At 31.8% G+C, this 27,270-nt stretch overlaps 1 protein-coding gene across 1 annotated transcript; it reads right to left on the bottom strand.

The window, feature by feature from the left end:
* Window positions 1–324: 324 nt before the first annotated feature.
* Window positions 325–26,832, bottom strand: LOC105344109 (sodium- and chloride-dependent GABA transporter ine). Its single transcript, XM_011451744.4, has 14 exons — window positions 26,566–26,832; window positions 21,131–21,282; window positions 18,193–18,327; window positions 16,930–17,188; window positions 15,486–15,618; window positions 9,169–9,303; window positions 8,865–8,968; window positions 7,416–7,540; window positions 6,932–7,044; window positions 4,276–4,416; window positions 3,691–3,790; window positions 3,292–3,392; window positions 2,810–2,980; window positions 325–2,121 (listed from the first exon to the last, which is right to left on the bottom strand). The coding sequence occupies exons 2-14, from the start codon at window positions 21,246–21,248 to the stop codon at window positions 2,014–2,016; spliced, it is 1,743 nt and encodes a 580-aa protein (XP_011450046.2). The 5' UTR covers window positions 21,249–21,282; window positions 26,566–26,832; the 3' UTR covers window positions 325–2,013.
* Window positions 26,833–27,270: the final 438 nt, after the last annotated feature.

A 27,270-nucleotide genomic window follows, 5' to 3' on the forward strand; every position in this document is an offset into this window, starting at 1 on the left:
CATGTGGTATCTAGATAAAATCTATTAAAAGTTTTCTCGAAATTCATGCCATCATTATAAAATCAAGGGTAATGATAATATAAAAACATTAATCTACCCAGTACTGCCCATTTCTTTAAAAAATATTACAATAAATAAAAACCCTGCATTGCAGTGGAATGTATAAACAAATACATGAAATCCACACAAGATATTAAAATACATGTAAATGAAATCAGTCACCAGAAGGTAACTCAAAATTTTTCCTCAACTAAAACATCCTTACCTTTTAAGTGTATAAACTACATGTACCAATATTATGCACGTTTTAATGAACCAACTTAATTATGAATGTACAGTATTTGTTTGTATAAAAAATGTAAAATAATCTTGAAAACTATTTGACATCTAAAGATATCAATAAAATATAATATTTTATGTCAATATGCAATACCAGTGTACAATTTCACATGTATCCAAAAAAAATGGAAATAAAAACTCTTCCACTCAAATAAGTAAAAGTTATTAATGAATACCTAAATACATATCAACAAATTTAGGCATTATATTTATCTGTAAGTTTATCTTTAATAACAATACTAAAACATCTAGAGAAACATCTAGAAAAATGGTGAAGTGTTCTTGAAACACAATACTGATTTTGTCTGCTTATGTTACAATATAATTTTTAAATTGCACCACAACCATAATAACCTCCTTGAAGTTAGGCCTATTTTCAAATTATTCATAATCTCATATATAAACTAACAATGAAGGAAACTAAAACCAAAATAGTGACTTACTAAGTCAATGAAGTTAAAACTTTTTTTTACATAAACTGCTACCACCAACTAAATACTTTTACAAAATGAAAATCTAATTAAAAGCATTCCAAAGTGTGTGTTAATTTATATATAATAAATACATGCATATCCCTACCGATATATTGTGATTACTAATTTTGTAACCAGTTACCATCATTACAATCCAAGTAACCAGTTAACTGGTTACAAATATGCATGCATGATAGACAATACTGACTAAGGCTGCATCTATATTCGGCTCTCTTGGATTCAAACAAATTCTCACTTTGCCACTAGGTTTCTTCTACCAAATATCTGACATCTAATGAGAAAAATACCAGATGCATGCAACAGTTAATTCTCTGTCCAATATCTTAATGCTGAACTGACAGTGACAAAATTGTAACTACTATCTATCAAAATTATAATTTCCAAGACTTCAACACAACCTTAAAAATGAAAAAAAAACAACCTATTATCGTAACTACATTGATCTAAATGCCCAATATCTCATTGCATGGATTGTGTGATTGTAATGACTTATTTTTTGGTTTTTTATTCCATTAAACTAGTAATACTGGATTATTAGGTAATTTACATTACTGAACATATCAATGACTTAATGTTTTAGATAACAATAATGAATATTATCTATTTTAATAGCAAGTAACATTGCACAAACCTTCTTTAAACTGTGTGAGCATTATAAATGGTCAAAATTTAGGACACACCTTACAAAAAGTGAGAAGTGTAGGGGTTAAATCAAAAGATCGTATGGTCATTTTTCAAAAAAATATTACATAGATCTACATTAACTGTCTAATTGATGATGGTAAAAAAAAGAATTATCAAGACACCTGATACATCTATCATAAACATGATAAAAACATTTTTTCCGTCACTATTTCCATTATACATGTACAAGTGTATATTAAAACTTTCAATTTGAGACCTAGAACATACTTACCATCATATACCTTTACATACGTATTCTGTGTACATAAACTTGTATTATAATATAATTCACTGAATATGAATGGAAAGTGGTAAAACACGAACCACCAGTAATATACATACAGTCGTTTCTTTCACAAAGAAATAGAATACCAGTAGTAACTTCATAAATTTTCTTGTAGAAATACTAAAAGACTAGTCTGATATTAACTCGGTATGATTACCCGGTACATATTCTATAGACACACTTGAAAGTGTTGCTCAGAAAGAGTGAAACTTAAATAGCATCAAAGTTTTCTTTCTTTTCTGGTCCTCCATTGTATGGATTGAGATGGAAGATCTCGTTAGGATCATCTAGTGGGGACACTATGGAGTTCTTCAATTTCTGTTAAAAAAGCCAAAAAACAAATTTCTGTACAGTTTTCAACACTCTCATAAATCAAAACCATCTATTGTTACAGTATGTTATACTGTATATTTAAAAAAATTATATCCATTCTAATAACTGATTATTTGGGGGGAAAAGTTGCATGCTTTAGCACTCCTAGTAGCGTAGTCTTTACTTTACTGACTACACAAGAATTCCAAATTCCAAAAATCGTAAAAGATATACACAAAACTGTACAAAATCAACTTTACCCTCATTTTAATTTGGCCATCTTGGGGCAAAAAAAAAATTAATCTTTAGTTTCTTGGCCAGAAATGCAGCAGTTCAAGTTCTTTCTTTTCATTATCAATAAATTTTATTTGTGAAGGAGGAATAATTCCACTTTCTTATGTTAGTTTTAAAATTCCCTATCAAAATGGCCAAAAAGTATAGGTTCTCATTTTGAAATTGTTGGCCTGATAATAAAAGAAAAGATTAACTTTTCTGTCTTTGAATGATAAGAGCATTGGCATTTAACCTACCTAATTAAGACATAAGTGCTACCTTTAAGTGTTCAGAAAACTATTCAACCAAAGCAAAATATTGGAGGCTAATAGACATAGATGATGTTATGGGAGTCTGAGATTTATAACCATTTCGTAAATCAATTAATTCAGCTATAAGTTGTGAAATACCAGAAACATACCTGCCACAAGTTATTCCCCTTGGCTTGATAAATGGAGTGTACCATTCCTATAGGTACACACAGGACGGACAGAGCGGCGATAAACCACCCTAGTACTGTCGCCCAGACTGGGTAGTCATAACCATCCAACTGGAACGGACGGTAGCTTATCATGCTGAACAACCATATACCCTACAGCACTCAACAGAAATTGATTTTACAATTATAATGAAACAATAAATTAATATATACCAGGTATATTATTCCTAGAAGGAGAGAACCAGGCTAGCTAAGTTGCCTATAAATCTTCTGACTTTGAAAGCATCCTGAGATATTTTTCGATTCCTATTCAAAGGTTTTTAATTGACAATCACCTTTAAAATGATGATTTTCTGAATAAAATGGTTATTGTGTTCATGTATTACAAAATGAATTTTCAATTAATGTTGATAAATGGTTGATTAAAACCCAATATTAGTACACGCTCTTCTGCTTGAACTTACAAAAATGAACAGTGGTGATATGAAATACCAGCACACAATGAAAAATATATTTGGAGTGCTGCCATTCATCTCCTTGATATTTCTTCCTAATCGACGAGCACCTTCAAATATAAATCACAAGCAAATGGAAACAGTTTCGATACATTCACATAATTATATGTTAAGATAGTGTAATTACACATTTGAAATTTATTGATATTTGGTTTAAAAATGAATTGGGAACATATCTATTGTTTAATATACAATATTGTTATTTGATGAAACAAAGAACTGTTGTTTTTTTTTTTTACAAATAAAAAATAGTTCTTTAATAAAATAATGAGATACTGCACACATGAAAAAAACCAAAACAATATATAATGTATAGAAAATAATGCTTCATTGCGTGAAATAACTTACCATAAAACCATGTGATTGCAATGACTTCAAAGAATGCCAAGTACATGAGAGAGACGGCTGCTGCATAGTGATCAATCAGAGAGAAAAAGTAGTAACCACCCTACAACACAAACAATTCACGTTGAAGTACCATGTAGGGATTTATAACTTAATTTTTTGGTCCAAAATTTAACAACCCATCTCTAAATCAAACATCTGATACCGTAATCATAAATTCTCAATTAAATCTCAAACTTTTCTTTCAAATGATTAAATTCTCTTAACTGACCCTCTCCATTGTGTCAGGTTTCTCATTGCAATATTTCTATAACGATTCACAGATCTACTGTAGTGATATACTCTTCCTTCATCCAGCGATAATATATATTAATAATATAAACTTTAAGATAACATACATGCTTTAAAAATGTTAAAGTTAGCTTTAATATGGGAATCAATTTTCAGATACAGAGGGAGGAGCAATATATGTGTATTGTCCATAGGACCAATAGCTCACCTGAGTAACATTTGGCAAACCACAGAGAAAGGAGAGAAAAGAGACCAATAGCTCAACTGAGTAACATTTGGCAGAAACCAATAGCTCACCTGAGTAACATTTGGCAATCCACACAGAAAGGAGAGAGCACAGACGACTGCCACCAGTACCTCCTTCCTCTTCAGGTACTTCTTGACTTGTGGATGGAAATGGTCGTTGATGGTGGTGACAATCACCTCGGTAGATGCAAACTGAAACACACAGAATCATAATTAGCAATGGATACACTGATGTAGGGGTGTGCTCTTCTAACCTATGCATTAAACATCGATATTATTAATCGTATTAATAGATACAAATACTTGTACCAATTAATGTTGACAAAAAATATCTAAAACAAATGCAATATGGGCAAGGAAAGTTCATTCCAAAACAAACAATAGAGCTGTGTTTCAGGAACTAATTTCTAAAACAATGCTATAATCTGCATAAAACATGTCTTTGATGATCTTGATATTAATTATGTACCTGACTTTGTTTATAACAGATACAGACGAAAATTATTTAAAAGGGCACATGCAATCACAGATTTAATCTCAATTCAATTCAATTCAATTTATTTTCACTCAAACCGTCAACATGACGGTACATGAGGTACATATATATATATATATAAATATTTACAAATGTATGTATAGAGTCAGAGGTACATGTACAGTACAAATTAGAGAGAAAAAAAAAATATGAGAAAAAAGTACAAATGTTCAAGGAGGACAGACTGATTCAAAAATTTCATTTATAAATAAACAGAGTTTTTTGAGTTTTTTAAGTTTTAAAGTAGACAATAACTCACAAAATTTAAAAGTGTTTGGTCTTACACAAAATCTAGGTTCCAAGTATTTTTGTCTAATACATGAAAGAGCATTACATTCTAATATAAAGTGCATTTCATCGGCTATTTGATTTTTATTACATAATGTGCAACACCTTTCATTAAGAGGAATGCCTAACCATCTACCAGTTTCTACAGGAAGTCGGTGATTCGACGTACGGAATTTAACAAGAATTTTTCGAAGTTTTGATGGCAGAATACTCAAATATTTTTCATATCCAAAAATAAATTTGAAAGTTCTATATATATGACCTTTTGAAGAATTTGCAATATCAGCCGACCATTTCTGCACAAACTGGTCTTTAAGCCTTTGCTTGACAGCATTTGTAATCCAATTAACATTTACAGTACATTGTTCATTCCAAATGTTTGAATAACCACTCTTATTAAAAATAGAATGTATACAATCAATCCATGGGTTTTTAGAAAAGTCATTATTATATTGATTCAATAAGTATTTGTAAAGTATATGAACAATTTTATTTTCTGGCCCGGTGAACAATTTTGCCCAGTATGAAACCATTCTAGTATATATATTAACAGATAATGGAAACCTTCCGGTTTCTCCATAAACCATGTATGATGGGGTACAGCTTTTTAAATTCAGTATATGTTTCAAAAATTTCAAATGAATACGTTCTATAGTTTCTATATTTTCAAAGCCCCATACTTCACATCCGTATAATAATACCGGCATTACTACTTTATCGAAAAGGTCTAACTGACACTCGACAGGTAAATTAAATTGCCTTATTTTCCTAATGACCCCATACATAGCCTTCTGTGCCTGTTCACAGAGATGTGTTTTTGCTTTTCTGAAAGACCCTGAACGTGAAAAAACAATTCCAAGGTATTTAAACTCTTTCACATTTTCAATTATTTCATTTCTAAAGTAAAATTCCCTTTTTATCATTGGACCTTTAGAAAATACCAATATTTTTGTCTTATTTATATTAACCGTTAACTTCCATTGCTCACAGTATAAATGAAACTCGTTCAGAGCATTTTGTAAATCATCAGGCGTTTCAGCAAGAATTACAGTGTCGTCAGCATAAAAAAGAATACATAGTTTAAAATACATAAACAGTTCATCCTCTAAAGGTTTGGTAACACTCTGTAACCCAATTATATTTTTATCAATCATGAACTTTTCTAAGTCATTAATATATAACGAAAATAAAAATGGCGACAAATTTTCACCTTGGCGTACTCCAACATTACAGCTGAAAAATTCGGAAGATAAGCCATTCATACTAATTTTTGACTTAACTTCCATGTACATGTTTTTGATATAATTAAAACATTTCCCATTTATTCCATTTTTGATTAACTTACTCCAAAGACCATTTCTCCAGACAGTGTCGAATGCCTGTTTAAAATCAACAAAAGCACAAAAAAGTTTTTTCTTCATGGACATAAGAGTATGGGATAAAAACTGTAGTGTTATTATATGGTCTAGAGTTGAATAGTTTTTTCTAAAACCTGCCTGGCTTTCGCTGATAACGTCAATCTCTGATGCATATATCTCTAATCTATTGCTTAATATACAAGTGTGTGCTCTTCTAACTTATGCATTAAACATCGATATTATTAATCGTATTAATAGATACAAATACTTGTACCAATTAATGTTGACAAAAAATATCTAAAACAAATGCAATATTGGCAAGGAAAGTTCATCATTCCAAAACAAACAATAGAGCTGTGTTTCAGGAACTAATTTCTAAGACGATGCTATAATCTGCATAAAACACATCTTCGATGATCTTGATATTAATTATGTACCTGACTTTGTTTATAACAGATACAGATGAAAATTATTTAATAGGGCACATGCAATCACAGATTTAATCTAACTTATGACAGGTACATACCTGGCTATCAATTCCTAGATTAATCAACATAAAGAAGAACACCGCAGCAAAGAGTTGTGGGACTGGCATCGTTGTAAAGGCTTCGGGATAAATCACAAAAACTAGTCCAGGACCTACAGAAGAATAACAAATGGTCAAACAGGGTGATAATTGATTTCAAGCATTAAACTATCAAAACATATGTTGATAAATTTGCATGGTCTGAACATATTAATTTGATATAGTGATCAATGTGAGTTAAATTGCTATACATAATTTCAAAACTTTTTTCTGATTGAATTTTTTTTTAATGTAATTTTAATACAGAAATTTCTGGCTTTTTAGATTTGTCGGCAGAATTCGTTATAGGAGCCAGTCTTTCAAGAGTTCTTAATTATTTTAACACAAAGACAGCAAGTCTCAAGCAGACAAACTAACTTTAAATACTCTAAGAGTTTCAGGAAGTTATAGAAACTCCTAGATATTGATACATAGATACACAGACCTTGTTGTATGACATCACCCACATCCTTGCCCTGGTTTTCAGCCAGATTTCCCAGAATGGAGAAGATAGCAAACCCGGCCAGCAGACAGGTAATGGCGTCCACTACTGCTATCACTAACACATCTCTACAAGGGGAACATAGACAAACCTTTTGTATAAGATTCCCAGAGTACACAAGCATGGAGATCAATTTTCTTTATCAGAAACTATTTTTAATTTCTAATGTTTATATCAGTGCACATACATGTAAAAGAAAACTTGAAAAGCACTATGCAAGCTAGGTTTTGAGATTGACTAATGAAATGATATACAAAAACAAGCAAATATAACCAAAAGCATATCTATTGAACCTTAATTTTCACACAGTGATTTTTTTCTGGATAATATCTTATAGAGAACACTTAGAGAAATACAGAATTTAAATTTAAAGATAAATTAAACCCCTAACTTTGAATGACATAACATACATTGCCCTACACTGGTGATGAAACAGAAACACATGTAACTGCAGCAAGGAAGTAATGTGTCAATGTTTAGAAATTGCATTGACTACATTTAGAACAACCATCAAAAATCATGCTGTCAAATGTTTTCGATAGTCATTTGTTTCCGATAGTCTATTTTGGTCGCGCGAGTTTTCTCCAAAATGACGTAATTTTTTATTCACTAGCTACAATGGATGTACAGAGTCTCCTTTCATCTTTATACATCTACACCACCCTACCTATGCTACTTGTGAAGGTTAATCAAATCACACAATGACTCAAGAGACTAATTAAATACTATTTTTTAACTGTTACGTTAATAAAAGTCATTAAAATTGCCTAAAAACCTAATTATGATACACACTGTATCACTATTATATCTAAACTTGCTTATTGTCTAATAAAATATACTTCTGATGCCGTATTTTCATGCTAAAATCATTACGTGACTTTGTAATAAAAGCTTTTCTTATTATCGAATCTGAAGAGTGCTATCAATTATTAAGCTTCATCTGAAATAAAAACGTAACTTAAAATCATTCATTCAAATAATAGTATTGTAATACATTTAAGTGATGAAATGTTGTAAATAAGATAAATTAAATAACTGATAGATTTAAGTTGAAATAAAAGCTTTAAAAACAATTGAAACCCTTATTAAAAATATTTATAAGGTTATCTTTCATTTTAATTATTACTGAAGAAATTTGTTGATGAATCATACTATCAGAAACATATGATGCTCATTTTTAATGGTCAAATGTGCCATCAAGTTTGTTTATGTTTAGAAACTGCATATAATGACGACTTTTCTTTGATTTAGTATTGGTGATTTTCGATGCTCAGTCTGAAGTTAAAGTGACAAAGTTTCATAATTATTGACTAAAGAGACAACAATTAGACGCAACATTTAGAGTTAACCAATTGGAAACCCATGACGCCAGGATACAAAGGGACCACTTACCTTATGATTCTGTTGTTGAACTTGTTATAACTGGACATGGTAATGATTCCCCCAAATGCTATACCAATTGAATTGAAGTTCTGGGCTGCTGCATTTACCCACACCTTTGGATTAAAAAAAAAATCAAGATTTTGTAAACATTAATTCCCTTCTACAAAGTGGTTTATGAATATTACAATACCTGAAGTAGTTTGATATTGCTGCTTAGAGGATGCAAGATATGAACCATTTTTTTTTTAAAACATTTTCTTAAAAATTGTAATTCATATTGATTTCTTTAATAGTTTGGAAAGAAAGTGCATACCTTTGGATCCAGAAGTAGTTCCCATTTTGGCCTGATGAAGAAAAGAATGCCATTGAGAGATCCAGGGAGAGTTACCCCCCTTACCAATAGGACGACAAGAACGACGTATGGAAATGTAGCGGTAAAATACACAACCTGAAATCGATACATGGCTTGAAATAGATTATATCATTTCATAACAGAGGGATGAGAAAATACACATCCTGATGAAATTCATTATGATATACATGCATCTACACAACTAATAGGATAATTTTTAGCGCATCCTGAAATAAGACTTTAAAACATTTCAAAGCAGAGAAATACACACCTGAAAATAGCTATATATCATCAAGCTTCAAGTAAGCTTGTCCCTATCAATAGATCACACCAATTATGGCTTATAAAGCCAGTGGTATATATTTGCATGAGTTAAATCCTCTCCATTAAAAAAAATTCAGCTCGGAGATAGGAAAAGCAATCCTTGATTAATATCCTTTTTGTTTTTTGTCAGAAATCTAATCTTCCACAGCTGTTTTTTTTCCCTCCAATTTAAATCCTCTTTTGCACTGTTCTGTATTCCACAATAAAGCTATATTTCCATTGTCTTCCTTTCCTGTGAATAGTGAGTTTCTTATACCATTCCGTTTTTGGATGTCTTGTCTGCTCATCTATATTCATAATATACTTTTACCTGTTGATGAATGTGTAGAGCCTTATTTAGATCTGATTTTGTATGAACAGGCATTTTGCTTGGTTTAAAAGATGTATTATGAAATTAATTTCATTTTCTTTTTAGTAAATTTACATCTATGAGGTAATTCCATATACCATAACTGTTTAGTTGAATTCTTTAAGGTAAGGTTTGCGGCTTGCATTTTTTAGAGGTTGTACCAAAGTTACATACCATTTTGTTGACTATACTAAAGTCTTTTTTCTCATGAAATTCAAATGAATTTTGCCCATCCCGTTTTATAACTACAAAAGGTCAAAGTTCATGATTTCCAATTTTCATTTTGATGAAATGTAAACAATTCGTGAAAATATGTACATTTTATATGTGACTATTATGGGGGTTATTTATGCTTAAAATGTTCGAAAATAATATCACTATTAATATCATGATTCACTTTTATTAATTTCTGATGAACTATCTAAAAATAGATTAAAATGCAACAAAAGTCTTAATTTTGGACTACTATTATGTAAACGAAAACATCTTATTTGAAACCTTTCCAAGTCCACCGATTTCAGGAAAAACGTATCTTAGAATATGTGTAATCTGATGTTTCTAAAACATTATTCAAAACCATATGATGCGGATTTCGTTTTCGTGGAAATTGATAAAATGCTTGTGTCCTCTTATTTTTTCATTGAAACTATAAAAGCCCACGAAATAAAAAAAACCTGAAATCAATTATGACGTTATATAAATTTTGACGTCATAACTGAAATAAAGGGTAGTTGGTGTTACGTCACAATGAAAATGTGTGAGTTATCTCCCTGTAACCGCAAACCTTACCTTAATTTTAGAAATGTTGTATGCATCATAAATAACCTGAGTCTTCAATACCCTCATACTGACAGTACATGCATCTTCCCTAGCCAAGGGTTTCTGATTTGCTACTCTCCTCATAAACTCACTTTTTAATTGGTCGACAGTAGGTTAGTAAACCCACATCAGAATTTAGGAAATAAATCGCAACTTTCAATAGCAAAATATGTCAAGGGTTTATGAGGAGAGCAGCGGATCAAAAACACTTCAAAGTTGGCTAGCAAAGATACAGTACATGGGCCCCCCTTTTGAACATTTCTTGTTATAAAAGAATTATTCAGGCCCTAATCTGATTGGCTCCTTTACACTTTTGTGAAGGATATCTCACATATCACTAGAATTCTTATCCATTCTGGCACAATTAAACAATATCCAATTCCATGTGATAATTATAAAAGATCGATCAGATGGCCATCAAACAGGGGAAGAGAAAACAAGGATTCTCCATAAAAGCCATATCTCTATACCTTGCAAACAAAACTGGATTATTTCATATGTCCATACATGCCTGTACATGTAGCTCTTTGTTTTTCCAATTTGCCTCATCAGTTGTCTCAAATACCCTCTCCTTCCCCATTGCTAATTATTTTCACACCATTGTTCACCAAAATATATTCAGGTGTTTGTTTTTTTTCTTTTCATATAAAGCTCATAAAGGCTCATATAAAGCTGCAAGGTCTGATTTTTTGGCTGTTACAGTATCAAACAAGAAATCATATTGACGCAAGCGTCAAAAGGGCCGCAAAAAATATAATTGTTGTATGAATCATTGGTTGTTTACATAAACACACACCACAAAGAAGAAAATAAGAGTTGGTTGTACTAATTTTAATGGTAAATTTTAATATACTTTCAGCAACTTGTTTTGAAGTTTAACATTTTACTATTATCATAAAGAATCGAGTTCGTTACTGTTTATATGATTTCAAGGGACCACGTGATAAAATAGAAATGTATTAGTTCAAATTTTCCAGTCAATTCAAATTTTCATTTCTGTCATATTTTTGCGTAACTAATTGATATGGATGTCATTTAATGATATTTCTACCATATTTTACATGGAAATATAATATATATACACAACAAGTCATTTTACTTGACACGGCACATAGAAATTCAAATATATCATTTATATAAAATAAAACACGTAAGGTCTTTAGTATTTCAGGTCGTTAGTATGTCCCGCATACCGATCCCAATGCATTGTTTTGAAAAGAATGAAGAACTCTGAAATTTTCCGAATAGATTATAGTCTCGATAAAAACGCGCCAAACACGACAATTCACAAAGTATGACCTATTTTTCATTTACGAGTAAAACACAAAATGTGTATGATTTTTTTTAAAAATGCATAACACATATTTCTACATGCAAATTTACTTTTAATTCATAAAAAATAAGCATAATATTAATTCTATTAAAAAAGAACTATCCCGCAGAAACGCAGTAACAATATCTAAATGTATATCAAATAACGGACCGCCTTCCGGCGGCCCGTAATAATTTTCTATACAAAAAAATTGTCTTTGAAAGTTATAGACTTTCGCCTGTTTACACCAGCAGAATCAATCTCCTTTCAAAAATAAAAATATTTAAAGTTACTAAAAATAATTTTTTTAAGGGCATACAAAAAAAGAAACCAAATGCATCATGAGTATGTTTAGAAAAGGGAAACGTTTGGTTTCCCCCCCGAATGATTGGGTTTTTTCAACCCACATGTTTTGCATTGATTGTAAACAAAACAAACTTCAGATATAATATAGTGAATGAAATGTAAACAGGTTTATTTTTGATTTGCCAAAAACATTATAACCTCTAGCTATTAAAAGCAATGTCAAAGTTATAATACACGTGGCGAAATAACGCAATACCCTTTTTATATCGTTTTTTGTGTTAACAAATTTTGTACATCATTTTTTCTTTGAAATAAGGCATAATTGACTAGGAAAACTATAAAGCAATGTCTAATACTGTGGAATCATTAGATTTCGTGGTGGCTCAATTTTCGTGGAATTCGTGGTTGCCTCTCATCCACAAATTAACATCCTCCACGAATCATTGAATATGGGTTATATTAAGTCATATATCCTTTTGAAGGTATAAGATACGGTAATACACAAAATTACGTCCCCACTAACCTGTAAAACTTAAGCAATCCATGAAAATTGGCCCCCATGAAATTTAATGATTCCACAGTATTATACACAAACTTAGCATAAGCATCAATTAAAAACATACACAAAAGGACTGCGAACGATAGCATTGTCTAGCCACCTAACTAAAAGTCATTTTTTGAAAGTTGTCTAATTAAAGTTAATTTTTTATAATAATGTAAACATTTATGTATATTTTCATTAAATATAAATGATTTGGTCAAACAAAGCGAGATAACTTTGTATTTTGGGTTAAAATAGCTCATTTATTAGAAAATAACGGAAAACGGAAATGTTTTTTAAAACATCTTTTCACCCCGTGAAACAAAAATTCCTTTTGAGGGGTATTAATTATTGTTATTTAGCATATTTTTACCAAAGGGTTTGTTGTTTCACGGGGGGGAACATACCTATGTCTACAGACCGAAATACATTAAAAAAAAAGAATTTTGCTTTGTAAATTTTCGAAAACTAATTAACAGATATGAATTAAAATGAAATTTTACTTTAATGCATATCGTAAATATGTTATTATTAGGTTTTTATGCACATATTGGCTGCTAAATAAAATTTTCCTCACTCATATAGACCGATTTCAATGAAATTTTTTTAGACCCCGCGTTAGCAAAACTTTTGTTTAAAAATAAATAATTTTATTACAAATTTTGTTTCGATATAAATTGATTAGGATTTGATTATACTTTTTGGTAGAAAACTTACTTTTTGAATATCTGACAGAAATTCCGAAATATTTGGATGTAAAATGTAGGCGGGAAACGGGCGTTAGCGTTCGCAGTTCTTTGATAATATGTTTTACGGTGCTACCGTTCTGGCGAGCGCAGCAAGAGTTACACATACCTTGCATCATTGTCAACCCAGTGTTATTTAGTTATCAACGAACGTCAAAGAAATTTTGAGAGAGTATATCTGTATATTGCTTTACAATAAGTATGCCAAATGTACTAATTTTAATGGTTATGATACATACAACGCAACCCCCTAGCCCTCTCCAGAGAGAGAGAGAGAGAGAGAGAGAGAGAGAGAGAGTGCTCGGTCCCTGTTTGTAGCTGTGTAATTTCCCACTTTTAAATTTAGTGGTATGACTATATGCAATATCTACATAAATTTTTTAACTGTTTATTTTTTCTCTTTATTTCTTTTCATTTAGTTCAAAATTTGCTATTGTTTATTTCCTCCCTACTCATATACACGTACTTACCTGCCTACTGTACATGTATGCACAATAATATTAGCTTTAAAATGGATCGAAATGACAGTAAAGTATGGTTCTTGCAAGTATATATTTATATAATCTCTATATCAAAAAAAATTAAAAACAAATCATACAATCTCAATGAGTATCTAAACTGAAGTAGTTAGTACACGTATTACAGATGTCTGATCCACCTCTAAATTTATTGCGGGAAATATAGCGCGAGAGCTCTGTGACGTCATCCATGGCTTTGTTCGTCTTTGTTTACGTATCTCGACTCAATACAAAAGAATGGAAGCATGAAACAAATCTCTTGAGTCTCGCCAAACAACATGCGTTACTCAAAATGTGTCTTAAAACCTCAAGACACCGTAAATTACGAGTTAAAAGTCGGCCATTTTTGGCATACCACCACGGGTGAAAACATTAGAGAGCATTATGGGTAACAGACAAAAAATTTTGTTTAATGAATTGTAGGTTTAGCTCGTTCTTTTTCCCGCGCATACTGGTTCTTAGAGCTCGCTTCGCTCGATGGCGCTGTGCGCCGGCGAGCTGTGCTCGCTATAAAATCAGACCAAGCAGCTTTAAATGACCCTTTTCCTTTAATGATTTACACGTACCAGTATCTATTCTCTCTTTATAGGTCAAATCTTTACATTTGCTTGTACAGCACTAAATTTTACAAGCTGCAGAAGGCCACATTATGAATGCCTGGATGTAATTGCTGACATAAATCATCCAATGTTAATAAAAAGAGAAATATGGTGAAGGGATGCATCATTGCATGTTACGCCTTATGTCCACCGAGATGTTAAAATTCTCAGTAAGCATGTTGTCACACGAGATCATCCATGAACTGGCCTAGCTTTCATAAATTTCTCCTTCAGGTTGCAATCAAGGAGTGAGAGATTCAAAGCTGTCCAAAAGTTCTATATGGAACTCTTTGTCTTACACTTCATTGTTTAAGGAATCCCAAGCTATGTCATGTTTTGAAGGAATCATGTTCTTAGATTATTTAACATTATCAAGCTTGGAGTTGTGCGAGGTCTATCAATTTTGATTTGGCATAATACACCGGTACTAATAATCTACACTGTAGATGCATATATGACTAGGTTTTTATGAATTTCACCTCCTCGTACTCATTTGCAGTACCATAATGGTATATATACAAACCAGCTAAACAATAAAAATAGTGTTACAAACTTGTTCATAATGTGTCAAACCCCAATGATATACAAACCACTGACAGCTAAACAACAAAAATAGTGTTACAAAATTGTTCATAATGTGTCAAACCCCAATTTAAATAAATGGCCAAGAAAAATACCCCCTAGTCTCAAGACAAGGTTAGGAAATACAAAACCAAACCTATTATGCAAAACTTCTTGTAATCTATATATCACCGTGTACCAACCTTTCCTGTAGATTTTGGCCCCTTCCATATACAGAAGTACACAATGACCCAGCACATGAGCAGTATGAGGGCCAGCTCCCACTTGAGCCGTCCTGTCTCCTCGATACCACTGGACCTCTCCAGCACGTAACTCCTAAAATAATATAAGGTCTCGTGTTCAACACTTTAAGATGGTAATCTAAGGGACACCACCATGTTGTACGTGACATACTATTTATTGAAAGATAAAAATAAAATCAAGTGTAACTTTATAAATAGTATCTTTCCAACAATTTCTATCTCAAAGTGTAGCACAGTACGTCTCGATCTCTCTATGAATCTGTAAGTCATGAGTTACTTCTTTTTTTGGTTAAATATTTTGAAATTTGGAAATTCTACACCAGTGAAGGTGTTTTAATTACATTGTACTTTAATCCAATCAATTTGCTTAATATTTATAAGTGAATGAACTCAACATTAAATTTCAAAATGACTATAGATTCAATTAACTGAAGTCTGATTTTACTTGTAACTTATAACAAGTTTGATATTTTACAGCGAATTACAGAATACCAGTAGAGTTTTCAATAGCTTGTTGGATTGCTCAATAGGGTATTCAATTTGGTCAGCAAGGTATCACATCAGGTTTAAATCTAGGTCCTGTGGTTACCCAAGTGTAGATTGTTATTTTGCACTCAACCAATTCATTTGGCACAAAGAAAACCTCTAGAACACTCTCTCCTATTGTTAGGTATTCTATTCATAGACCTTTAAAAAGAATGTTCACCTCAACAGCACTGGATTCTATAGAGCATCAATTCTGCTTGGAGTAATTTGAATTTTGTTTCAAAAAATGTAATTCAAAAGACATTTCTGAAGAAACAAACAAAAGAGAAAAGCATAACTTAAAGAATTACGGAGATGTTTTTTTTCCTGCGAAAAATCATTAGACATTTTGGTTCCCCAATTCCTGGTGCAACATACAGCATTAAGAGTATTTTTGTGCTGTGACTGTTTAATTAGTTCAGACTTTTATAGCAGTAATGTAGGACAACAGGGAGAAACAAAAAAGGCCCAAATGTGCAAATTTTTACTAGATTAACTCACTTTATCGCTGTCATACCTGAGTAATCACATGACCTAGATTTAAACCTAATGTGATACCTTGCTGACCAAATTGAATACCCTATTGAGCAATCCAACAAGCTATTGAAAACTCTACCGGTATTCTGTAATTCGCTGTAAAGCAATGACAGGGAAACAACTCCACTGATTAATCAGAGAGGATGAATTTCAAATCAAAATAAACTAGATTCAGGATTCGAGTGTACCTCCAGAGTATGATTTGAAAGACAAATATCTAACATTTTAAAAGGTTTAGAATAAATTTTTTTTATACATTAACAAGACAGTACCGACCAACATGTAAAATATATGCAAATATATCCATAACCCTACAACCTACTGATAGAAATCTTCTGTAGGAGAAATTGTCCCATTAGGCTTCATTGCAGGCCCTAGATACGAGGTATTTGTCGTTGAATTGGTGTAGTTTTGAGTGGCAGTGCCATCCCAACAGTTCGGAGAGTTCCAGTCGTGATCACAGGCAGTCCATGGAAGAACCGACTGGAAGCAATGGAAGAGGTAGTAAAACGCCCAGGCGATGATGACATTGTAGTAAGTCGTGAAGAGGAATGATATCACAACTGTGGCCAGGCCAGCTCCTGCAAACACAATGGCTGATCAAACTCAGCTCAACTTGTATTCTGTACATGGACTATAATACATTAGCTCCCATCCCCCACCCCCATCATCTTGAAATGATGTATATGTAGAGAGAAAGGGAGCTCACCACTTTGAGACCAATTAGAGATATCTTAAGCTGGAATAACACATCATCACAAAATGGCTGACCTCTGATCGAAACGACATTTCGTTTTATTAAAAGGACTTTATCAACGATAACATGTCACCTACTCCATAGCCGAGTGGATAATGTGTCGGGCTTATGATCCGTACATCCCGAGTTCGAATTATGAAGGGGCTTTTAAATTGTTGTTACTTATTAAATTGAATTTTTTAGATATTCATTTTTTCTCCCCAAACTGGAAATTTTTCCCTTATTTGACATATCTACAGTTTATTTATGATGAAATCTTTCACAATCAAATAGTTTAATGTTAATTTGATTGACTTTTTCCAGGTGTGTTATTCCATTTCAATACATGTACTATTTATGCATTAGATTTAAATTGTACAAGTATATTGAAAATCTTACTGCATCAGACATAAAACATATCATCAATATCAATAAAATAGAAATTGAATGCAGTGACAAAACATAAATCCCTCTTTGACATGACAAGCTGGTAAAAGTACAGTGTATTACATGAGCTTACTGACAATTTCTATTAACAATTTGCATCTTTCAAATAACCATATATCACTTTTTTCATGTGTAACAAAATTTGCAAAAACTTTTCTATATGCATTCAATTTTTTTTTTGCAATTTAAAAATTTTCTAGTAGCAATTAATACACACTTGATATAATTTCTACATCATTGTACTCTTTGCAATGTGATTTAAAGTGGTTGTGACTGCATGTAAAGTGAAAATCAAATTGTCACATTAAAATTAATAAATTAAAAACTTCTCATGTCTTTAACAAAATGTAAGTGAAATTCATTGCTATATCATCAGGAAAAAGGAGTTCAGATGACTCTTGCCTTTGAAGAGAGGACAGAGCTTGGCTAGAGCCCCGACAGGTCCGTTCTGTGTGTACTGTCCCACGGCCAACTCCATATACAGCAGGGGAACGGCACACAGAATCAACATCAGGAAAAACGGCACCAGAAAGGCACCTGGAAAATTACAAACAAAAAATAAATAAAATATTTGTATTGCATGTACCAGGGTATTGGAGTAATTAATCTGTGACATAAATTTATACACCCCTTCGGATCTTCATAAACATAAAACTTTCTTAGCAACAAATTTTATTGTTAATTGACATTATATTGTGTATATATATATGGACAGCAAATTTCATAAGGTGTGAGAGGAAAGATTGAGCTATATATTTGATGGTACTAATAAAAAAAGTCATATGAGAAATCTTTGATATAATGATATTTGACAAGGAGGTGCTTAAGAAAAGACCTCCAAGACATAAGATTTTAAGGCCCAATGGCACTGAAATCTCTATAGTGCATCAGTCAATAGAGCAAAAATACATTACGGCTATTGGCCTGAATAGCCAAGCGCAAGAGCACCTGATCAGGAAATGAGGGGTCTCTAGTTCTATTACAAGTTCAACATTCAGATGTCAAGCCCATGCTTCCATAAATTCCTAATCTATATATGGGTGTATAAGGGTTAATGATTATGCAAGAATAGTTTTTTAAAAGTCCTTGCTTGCTAGAATTTGTCAATTAGTAGTTCAATCTCCACCTTCATTCATGACTATGTGCATGTGGATATCATGCAAACTTCATGACCTCTGGTATAGTTTTAATTAATGGATTTATTTTAATCCTCATGAAGTTTAAATGCTCAAGTTGTCCTCATTTATGTTCTAAATTTCACCCTTTTGCAATCACCTGAATTTAAGAAAGAGTGCATGGTTAGTTCAGTTTTGAAAGCCTGATTCTTTTAATTGCTATGAGTTAAGTTTGTCTTTCAACACCTTAAAATTTCAATCAAGATTGAATCAGAGGAGCATCCAGTGCTTTCGTTTATTCATAAAAAAAAATGTAAATAAAATTGCTTTTCAATAAATAGAGACAGATGACTTGTTTGTCCGCACTTTAAAATATCTTTCAGATTGCAATATTGTGTCCTTAAAATAGAAAAATTAATATTTTTATGCGATTCTCATTGCAAATTGAAGTATATATCTATGCAAGCAATGTCTTAGGGATAAGCATGTACAACAGGAGTAAAAATACACAGACAGCATTGAGGTGGTGACCATCTCAAAGGGCCCCACTTAAATTAATGGACAAAAGAATGAAAATTTTTTAATTCAATCTCATTACCCCTTACATACAGGCATTTTTGTTTGACCTGATCAAGATTAATAAAATGGGAATTAATCTACAGTCTAAAAGCGATTGTAAAGATACTGCATTTGCAATGACCTTCACATTGACTTGGTTTATATTATGAATTCACTGCACACTATTAACCTAAAGCTTTGTTTATGTGAAATAGGAGCCAAACAGGGCCAAGTAGAGAGTATATATATGCTCTAAAAAAAGAATTTTGCATGATCAATATGACCTTGACACTTGATCTACAACATCATTGAAGGTCACTGCAAACCCTTTGATCGTAGGCACTCTGTGAGTGAGGGATGAGCCAGATGGACTAAAGGGAGAGAAGATATGCTCCAGACAAGGATTTTTCATACAATTCTGCTATGACCTTCACATTTGACCTCGTAACTTGGTTCAAGGTCACTGCACATTCTTTACCCAAAGGTACTCTGTGGGTAAAGTATGAGCCAGATTAGGCCAAGGGGAGAGAAGATATGCTCCGGACAAGTTATCTCAAACGGACAGGCGGACAGAAGCACGGATGGCTGGACAGATGGACAGACAGACTGATCACTATAGGGCGCCCGCAGAGCATGGCCCTAATTATATAGAACTTTGACAGCAAATACTGGTAAAACAACATCAAATCCAATTTACAATGATGATGAAATTGTTATACATGTAACCTACACATATTGTAGCATCTGGCCTATAAACTTCAAAAGTAGACTTTTATGCATGTATGTTATATATATTTATATTTAACAAAAAAAAAGTAAATGGTCTCCCTTAGTCGTGTTTATTGTCAATCTATTTTTATATTTGTATATATATTTTTATTTATTATATATACATATATATTTATATATCATGATATATCATATACATATATTTTATATATTTATATTTACTTGTATTTGTGTGTGTATGTATGTATGTGTGTATATATATATATATATATATATATATATATATATATATATATATATATATATATATATATATATATATATATATATATATATGCAAACATTTTTACTTGTATAAAGATCTAGGAAATATTTTCATAACAGCTTTTTACCGATAAATAAGAATCTGCATATATGTGTTACTAGTGTATCATTACGTATTTTACTTGTATAAAGATCAAGGAAATATTTTCATATCAGCTAGTTTTTTACAGATAAATAAGAATCTGCATATATGTGTTACTACTGTATCATTACGTTTCTAAATACATGTATAATACATGGCGTATATAAATACAGACCAATGCATAATTGAAATTCACCATGCAAACTGGACTTTTAAAATGCTGAATATGTCTTAATTGACAAAAGTACTTTATTCCTCGATTGCAACGTTTGAATCAAATTACAAGAAGATCTAGAAAATTGCAAGTGTTGAACTTTTATAGCTATCACAAAAATAATTGCAAGATTTAAATTGACACCATCGTCGGTGACCCACGTGTGATTCACATCGATTCTCTTCATCATCATTTGTGGACTCAAAACCGTGGTTTGCGATGATGAATTGACACCAACAAGAGGTGCCTTCTTAAGACTTTAGCCAGATATTTAATTTTACGTGTTTAATTAGGAATTTGTTGTACAGTTACTCTTACCGCCTCCACTGCTGTAGCATAGGTATGGAAACCTCCACACATTCCCCAGTCCCACACAGTACCCAATGGCAGCTAGCAGGAACTCCACATTCTTACTCCAGTTCTGTCTAGCTAACATCTTCTGACTCTTCTTTCTTTATTCCTCGAAAATCCTTTAAAATAATTTCAATATCCTTTCATAAACATATATCCTTTTACTTTTATAAGCTAGTATATAAATAAGCATCAACAAGCTAGGAGACCAGGAAGTTGTTTAAGATTATCAGTATACTTTCTTCTAAAATACAAGTCATCCGAATACTTGGAATTTTGAGTGTACTATATATATAGAAAGGTTTTTAAGGAAACTCAGTTTTTAAATAACCAACAAAGGTCAAGACAGATTGATCATTTTTATCGATCATGCAGTTATTGATCAATCATGCAATGCTCAGTTTTACACTGAATTCTTTTGTGGGAAGCTTATAGCTAGTGTTCATCACATATAACAGGTGGTCACAAAGATTTCCTGTCATTTTTTGGGGTCAGGTCATGTTACCTTTCTTTATTTACCCTGAGCCAACCTAGGGGTAATTCAATTAACCCTTTGAAATGGGCAAAAAAAAAGGACTCAAGTGATTGTCTCTTGAAGAGCTGAGGATGGATAAGTAAATGGATGCATGGATGAATTATGTATGGATGCTCAGATGCACTATCACACCTATTTTAAACAATCTTTGATATACACAGTCATTATAGCGTGAATGCAAGTACATGTTTCTCTTAACAACAAAACATAGTCTCCCTCTGAATGACTGACAGGGAAAGATCAATATTTGAGTGCAATAATTAAAGCATAAAATTTAATTCAGATGCAAATTTGATCTTCATGAAAAAAGTACACTTTTTCATATCACAAACAAAATCTGCTTTCAAACATTAATCAAGAAACATATAATAAAACGCCATCTTGTGATCATTTCCCAGATATAACGATAGGAAAAAAAATTTTAAACGCTCGATTACTCACTAGAAAACTAACTAGAAAATCATCATTTTTCAAAAGTCTTGAATGACTGCACCTGCACATATAAAAGGGTCAAATCTTAAAACTATATATCTTCAAAGAGAAACAATATATAAAATGGATGCAATTAAAATGAAAGAAAACTTTGCAAGCAGGCCAAGTTTAAAACTATTACTTTGTTAACTATACAGCTTTAATTTTTTATATCAGTATTTGTTAATATATATATATATATATATATATATATATATATATATATATATATATATATATATATATATATATATATATATATATATATGTATTTGTTAAAAAAAAAAAAAAATATATATATATATATATATATATATATATATATATATATATATATATATATATATATATATATATATATATATATATATATATATATATATATATATATATGCAAAGGTTTTTGAAAGTTTATAAAAGATTTTGCTGGACTGTATTGCATTTAAAAATTGTAACATATGAACTATAGTCATCAATTTGCATTTCATATTTCAAGTTGACCTTTGCTGTTTATACTGCTGAGCAATAACAGTTTCAATTCATATTCTGAATTGATCGAAAACTCTTGACCTATATAGAATTTATACCGGTATATACCAGTGGTCACAATTCAAATTGATAATTTTTCATTGGGGGCAAGCTTCTGTTGTCTTCGAAGAAACTCTTGATAGAAATAAGAGCTAGTCCTGTAAAGAACAACCAAACTTAAAGATAAGGTCAAGATTTTACTGGTAATATGCAGATCCCGGTTCGCCACTTACAGGGGGGGGGGGGGGGGGGAAGGATGTTAAAATGCTCACTTCCTTTAGTGAAAGAAACTTTGTTACATAATTTTATGTACTTTACATACATAATTAATGTAAAACAAAAACCTGGTAATTAAATCACAAAAATCATGAAAAACAATCTAATTGAAAAAGAATCTCAATATGGCAGTTGTCTTCATTAAATTCCAATTCATAGATTATAGGGTACGTAGCAGCTCAAATCACATTGCAAATACTGCATAATGTCACATATAAATATTTACATTTACCAAGTATGATTCCCTCTATTTATTATAAAAACTTAATTCATAGCTCTATATAGAAACAACCAGACTGAAATCTACACGCCCCGTTTATCGACTCTGCAATGTCGCCACCTTCATATCCCACATAAATTTCCAAAGAAAGAATTCTTTGTTTAATTATCTACAATCTAAGTAAATACTACATGAGGGTCATTGCACTTAGCTGAATACTTAAAACTTTCAATCAATCTTTATAACAAGCTAGGACACATTGCGATCTTTACACCACTACTCAAAAATCTCTCTCTTTTAAAGCAGAATACTCTATGAAGTGTAACAATGAGCAAGTCAGCAAGAGGAGATCATTTGTAAACAATAGGTACACTGAGAATGTTGACTTTTTCATTGGCATTCTATAATTTTTCTACACAAAAAATGAATTTATCATAATTGAAACCATGCTGGTAAATACAGGTTCTATAACAACTTTGAGTCATTGCATCCAAGTGCTGCATGTATGGTTAGGGGAACTGTTTCTTCAGTAAGAACCATTTTGACAAGAACTTGGACTTTGGGTATTTGTACATTTCAAACAGCACTTTGACTTGAGCATGCATGCATGCATGTTTATTTCATTGTTGCCCATGCATGCACTCATGCAGTCATAGCTCTTTGAAATTAACAAGGTTTGTCTGGCTTTTGAGCAATCGATATGCAATCTATGCATATTTTACTCAAAACCAGCTCCCTCTTTTCACGTGGTTGAAAATATTAGCTTGTTTTTGTGCGTATGTGGGATATTTTCTCTGTTTTAGACCACTTTTCATCACAATTCATGGCACAATTTTCAAACTAAATATGGTCAGGTGTATAATCAAACCTATATCATAAAGCCCTTTGGGCTCTATTAGATTTGGTCACCTGACTGTATTTGAACACCTTATATTCATAAACTTAAGTTTATTTATTTAAGAAATATCTAAAAAAAAAAAAAAATAATACCTTATCTCTTGAATAAACTTTCTTGATTCTTACAAAAAGATCTGGATTTTTACCTAACTCTTCTTATACATGTTTGAATGGATATACAGTTGAACTTCGGTATCTCGAACACCGATATCTCAAATACAATGGATATGTTGAAGTGATTTTAAGTCCCAACCACTTAAATTTAAGTGTTTTACCCTTGATATCTCGAATACTTGGATATCTCAAAGTTTTTAACCAGTCCCATCTAGTTCGAGATATCGAGGTTTGACTGTATTCACATTAATTATTAAATGAATTGTGAACATGCATTGAAACAATGTCTTTGCAATATTGGTATGTTTTATTGTTGTTGTTTTGCTCTCTCTGAAAAGATGCTGAAGAATTTATGCAACATATCAGTGTTTTGTTAATTAATTCTCAGGTTTTTTATCAAAAGAGATTTTTGTTTAAAGATACTTTAAATGGACTTCTGGTGTCCCATACTTCCTTAACACAGATTAAACTTATATGTATAAGTATATTGTAGCTCAAGTAGTTATAATCCTGTCCTGGGTCGAGCTAATTCCATATTACTCATTGAAATTTGAAATATTAAATGGCCATACATTATAAAGGCCAGCTATTTTAAGATAAATTTTGTATCTAATTTTGGATACATACCAAAGGCAGCTCCAGGATTTGAAGTTAGAGAGCTAGCTATATAAGGCAGTAGTTTTAAGCAGGGGGTCTGGGGCATAACCCTGGTGGCTAGGGGCCCCGGGGTCAATGGCTTATGCCCATAGAAGCTGCCCCTAGATTCTAAATATTTTGAAGGATAAAAATGAAGTCTTGAAAGTGATTAGACTTTTGTGATATTTCTTCTCATGATTATATATACTTTATTAAGATTATTAACAATTTTTAATTAGGTTTGTAGATTTAAGGCCTGCTGTAATCCAATCAAACCCTCTGTTTTAATGTTGAAATAAGAAACATTTCCTATAATATTAATTTTTGGTTACGAATGGCTGTAAATTAATCAGTTAAAAAAAAACAAAATCAATGGGATAATGTAAATGACATTCAAAAAAATAAAACCATGCCATTTTGTACTATATAATAAACATGCATGGAAGAGCCGTTAAAAACACATGGTAGTATAACCAATTACTTAAAGGTGGATTTGGACCCAAGGAGAGGATAACTAAAATGGGTTTTCTATGTACTTTTATACACCATTGACCATTGAACCGACAGGTTTCCTTAATACACCACTGAAATCAGTCTAATGTAGAGAAATATTAAATCACATGAGTTTCCAAGAAGCTAATAATTAAGACTCACAATTAAGTTGTACATTTTCTTCGCCAGAAAGAGTATGATTTATTGATTATAACTTTATTTTGACAATTTTAAGGAGGCATGCGCCAAGTGCAACCCCCCTTTTGAATCCATTACTACATATACCTTAAATAATTTATAGCATATTCCTTGAACTTTTCGATTTATGATAATGGTATATAACTTGAATTAATTTATGGTATTTACAACTTGAACTAATCTATGGTATATAACTTGAACTAATTTTGTGTACCAGAGTATATCATAAATTGAACTAATTTAGGGTTAAAATACATTGGACTAAGTACTTAGGGTTTAAGTATATTTTAAATTGAACTTGAAAGAAAAATGTCCTACTTTAACATTTCCTTTCAATAGATTTAAACAGTTTCAAGGTCTTGGTGGACCCCTTTATAAAAATCAAAACAACATTGACCCCCCCCCCCCCCCCCTTTTAATATACACACAATTGATGTGACCGATATTCAAGAATAAGTATCAACATTTCATTGTGTTACTTATCCTAACCAACAAAGGTTCTAATTCAAAATATTTAAATACTCGTAAATGTATATTCACCTGGATGAAAGAAGAGAAATCCCTGTTTGATGTATGTATTTGAAAATGAGTATGCATGCAGTTCTGTTTATTTCCAAATTCCAATTGTGGCATTTTTAAACAAAGGCCTTTCAAAAACTATATCCACAGGCCGTATGCAACACTTTCCTTTTGACAGCTGATCAAATCATACACATGTATATATAATTATGCAGTTAACATCCCTTTGGAAAGTGCATTTCACTCACAATCATATATATAAAGCTAGCATGCATCATGCATGCAGTCATATATTGTTATTGATAATAGTATTTTTATGATAAAAATCTGACATTTTTGCTTTAAATTAAAAAAAAAATGTAAAATTGAGTTGTCTATTTAGCCAAAATAATCGTAAAATCAAAATACATTTAATTTAGTATATCTATGATCAGAATACAGGTAAAAAAATATGTATATATCACAACTGATATACTCTCTCTCTCTCTCTTTCTCTCTCTCTGTGTGTGTGCTTACCTTGATTCCCCAAAACTAATGCAAACGGGAATGTCCTGAAAAATGCTACTGCAGAACTCGCATGAACTATATTTGGTACATTTTCGTTGTTACGCAACTGAGTTAAATATCCTTTGAATACAAATTATACGCTCATGACTGTTTTGTATGTTCGATGAAATGTTCTGAAACAAACCAAATAATCATGATACAGGACTGGTCGAGCAGAACGCATTTACTTACACATTTAATAGTCTGAAGACTCTACATAGTCTAAAAAGTATGGCGTGCACATTGGGCTTTCAAGTGTTAAATTACAACAGATTTTGAGACATCCTTGATTCTTTATACGGCTAGCTGATAGTTAACTTCTCAGATTACCATTCTGTTTTGGGGTTAGACCTTGACTTGATTTACATTTCAAAGGACAACAAGTCCGATTTTACGACTCGCAGAGTTTATAGTGGCGGATCTATGAATGAACACTGGTGCGAACGTCGTGGAATTCATCTCAAACGCACACCTACCCCCCCCCCCCCCCCCCCCCGGGGACATTGCAGAAAGAATACAAATGCTCTGAAACAAAGTCACTAAATAATGCGTTTAAATGCCGTTTTTTAAAGTTTTAAGAATGCGTGAAAAACAATGTAGATGTAAGCCCGACTGAAAGTACTTATTGTTATATTGACATCTTTTTTTTAAGAAATGTTGAATTAATAGAGTAAG

Source organism: Magallana gigas, chromosome 3, assembly GCF_963853765.1.
Source record: "Magallana gigas chromosome 3, xbMagGiga1.1, whole genome shotgun sequence".
NCBI lineage: Eukaryota > Metazoa > Mollusca > Bivalvia > Ostreida > Ostreidae > Magallana > Magallana gigas.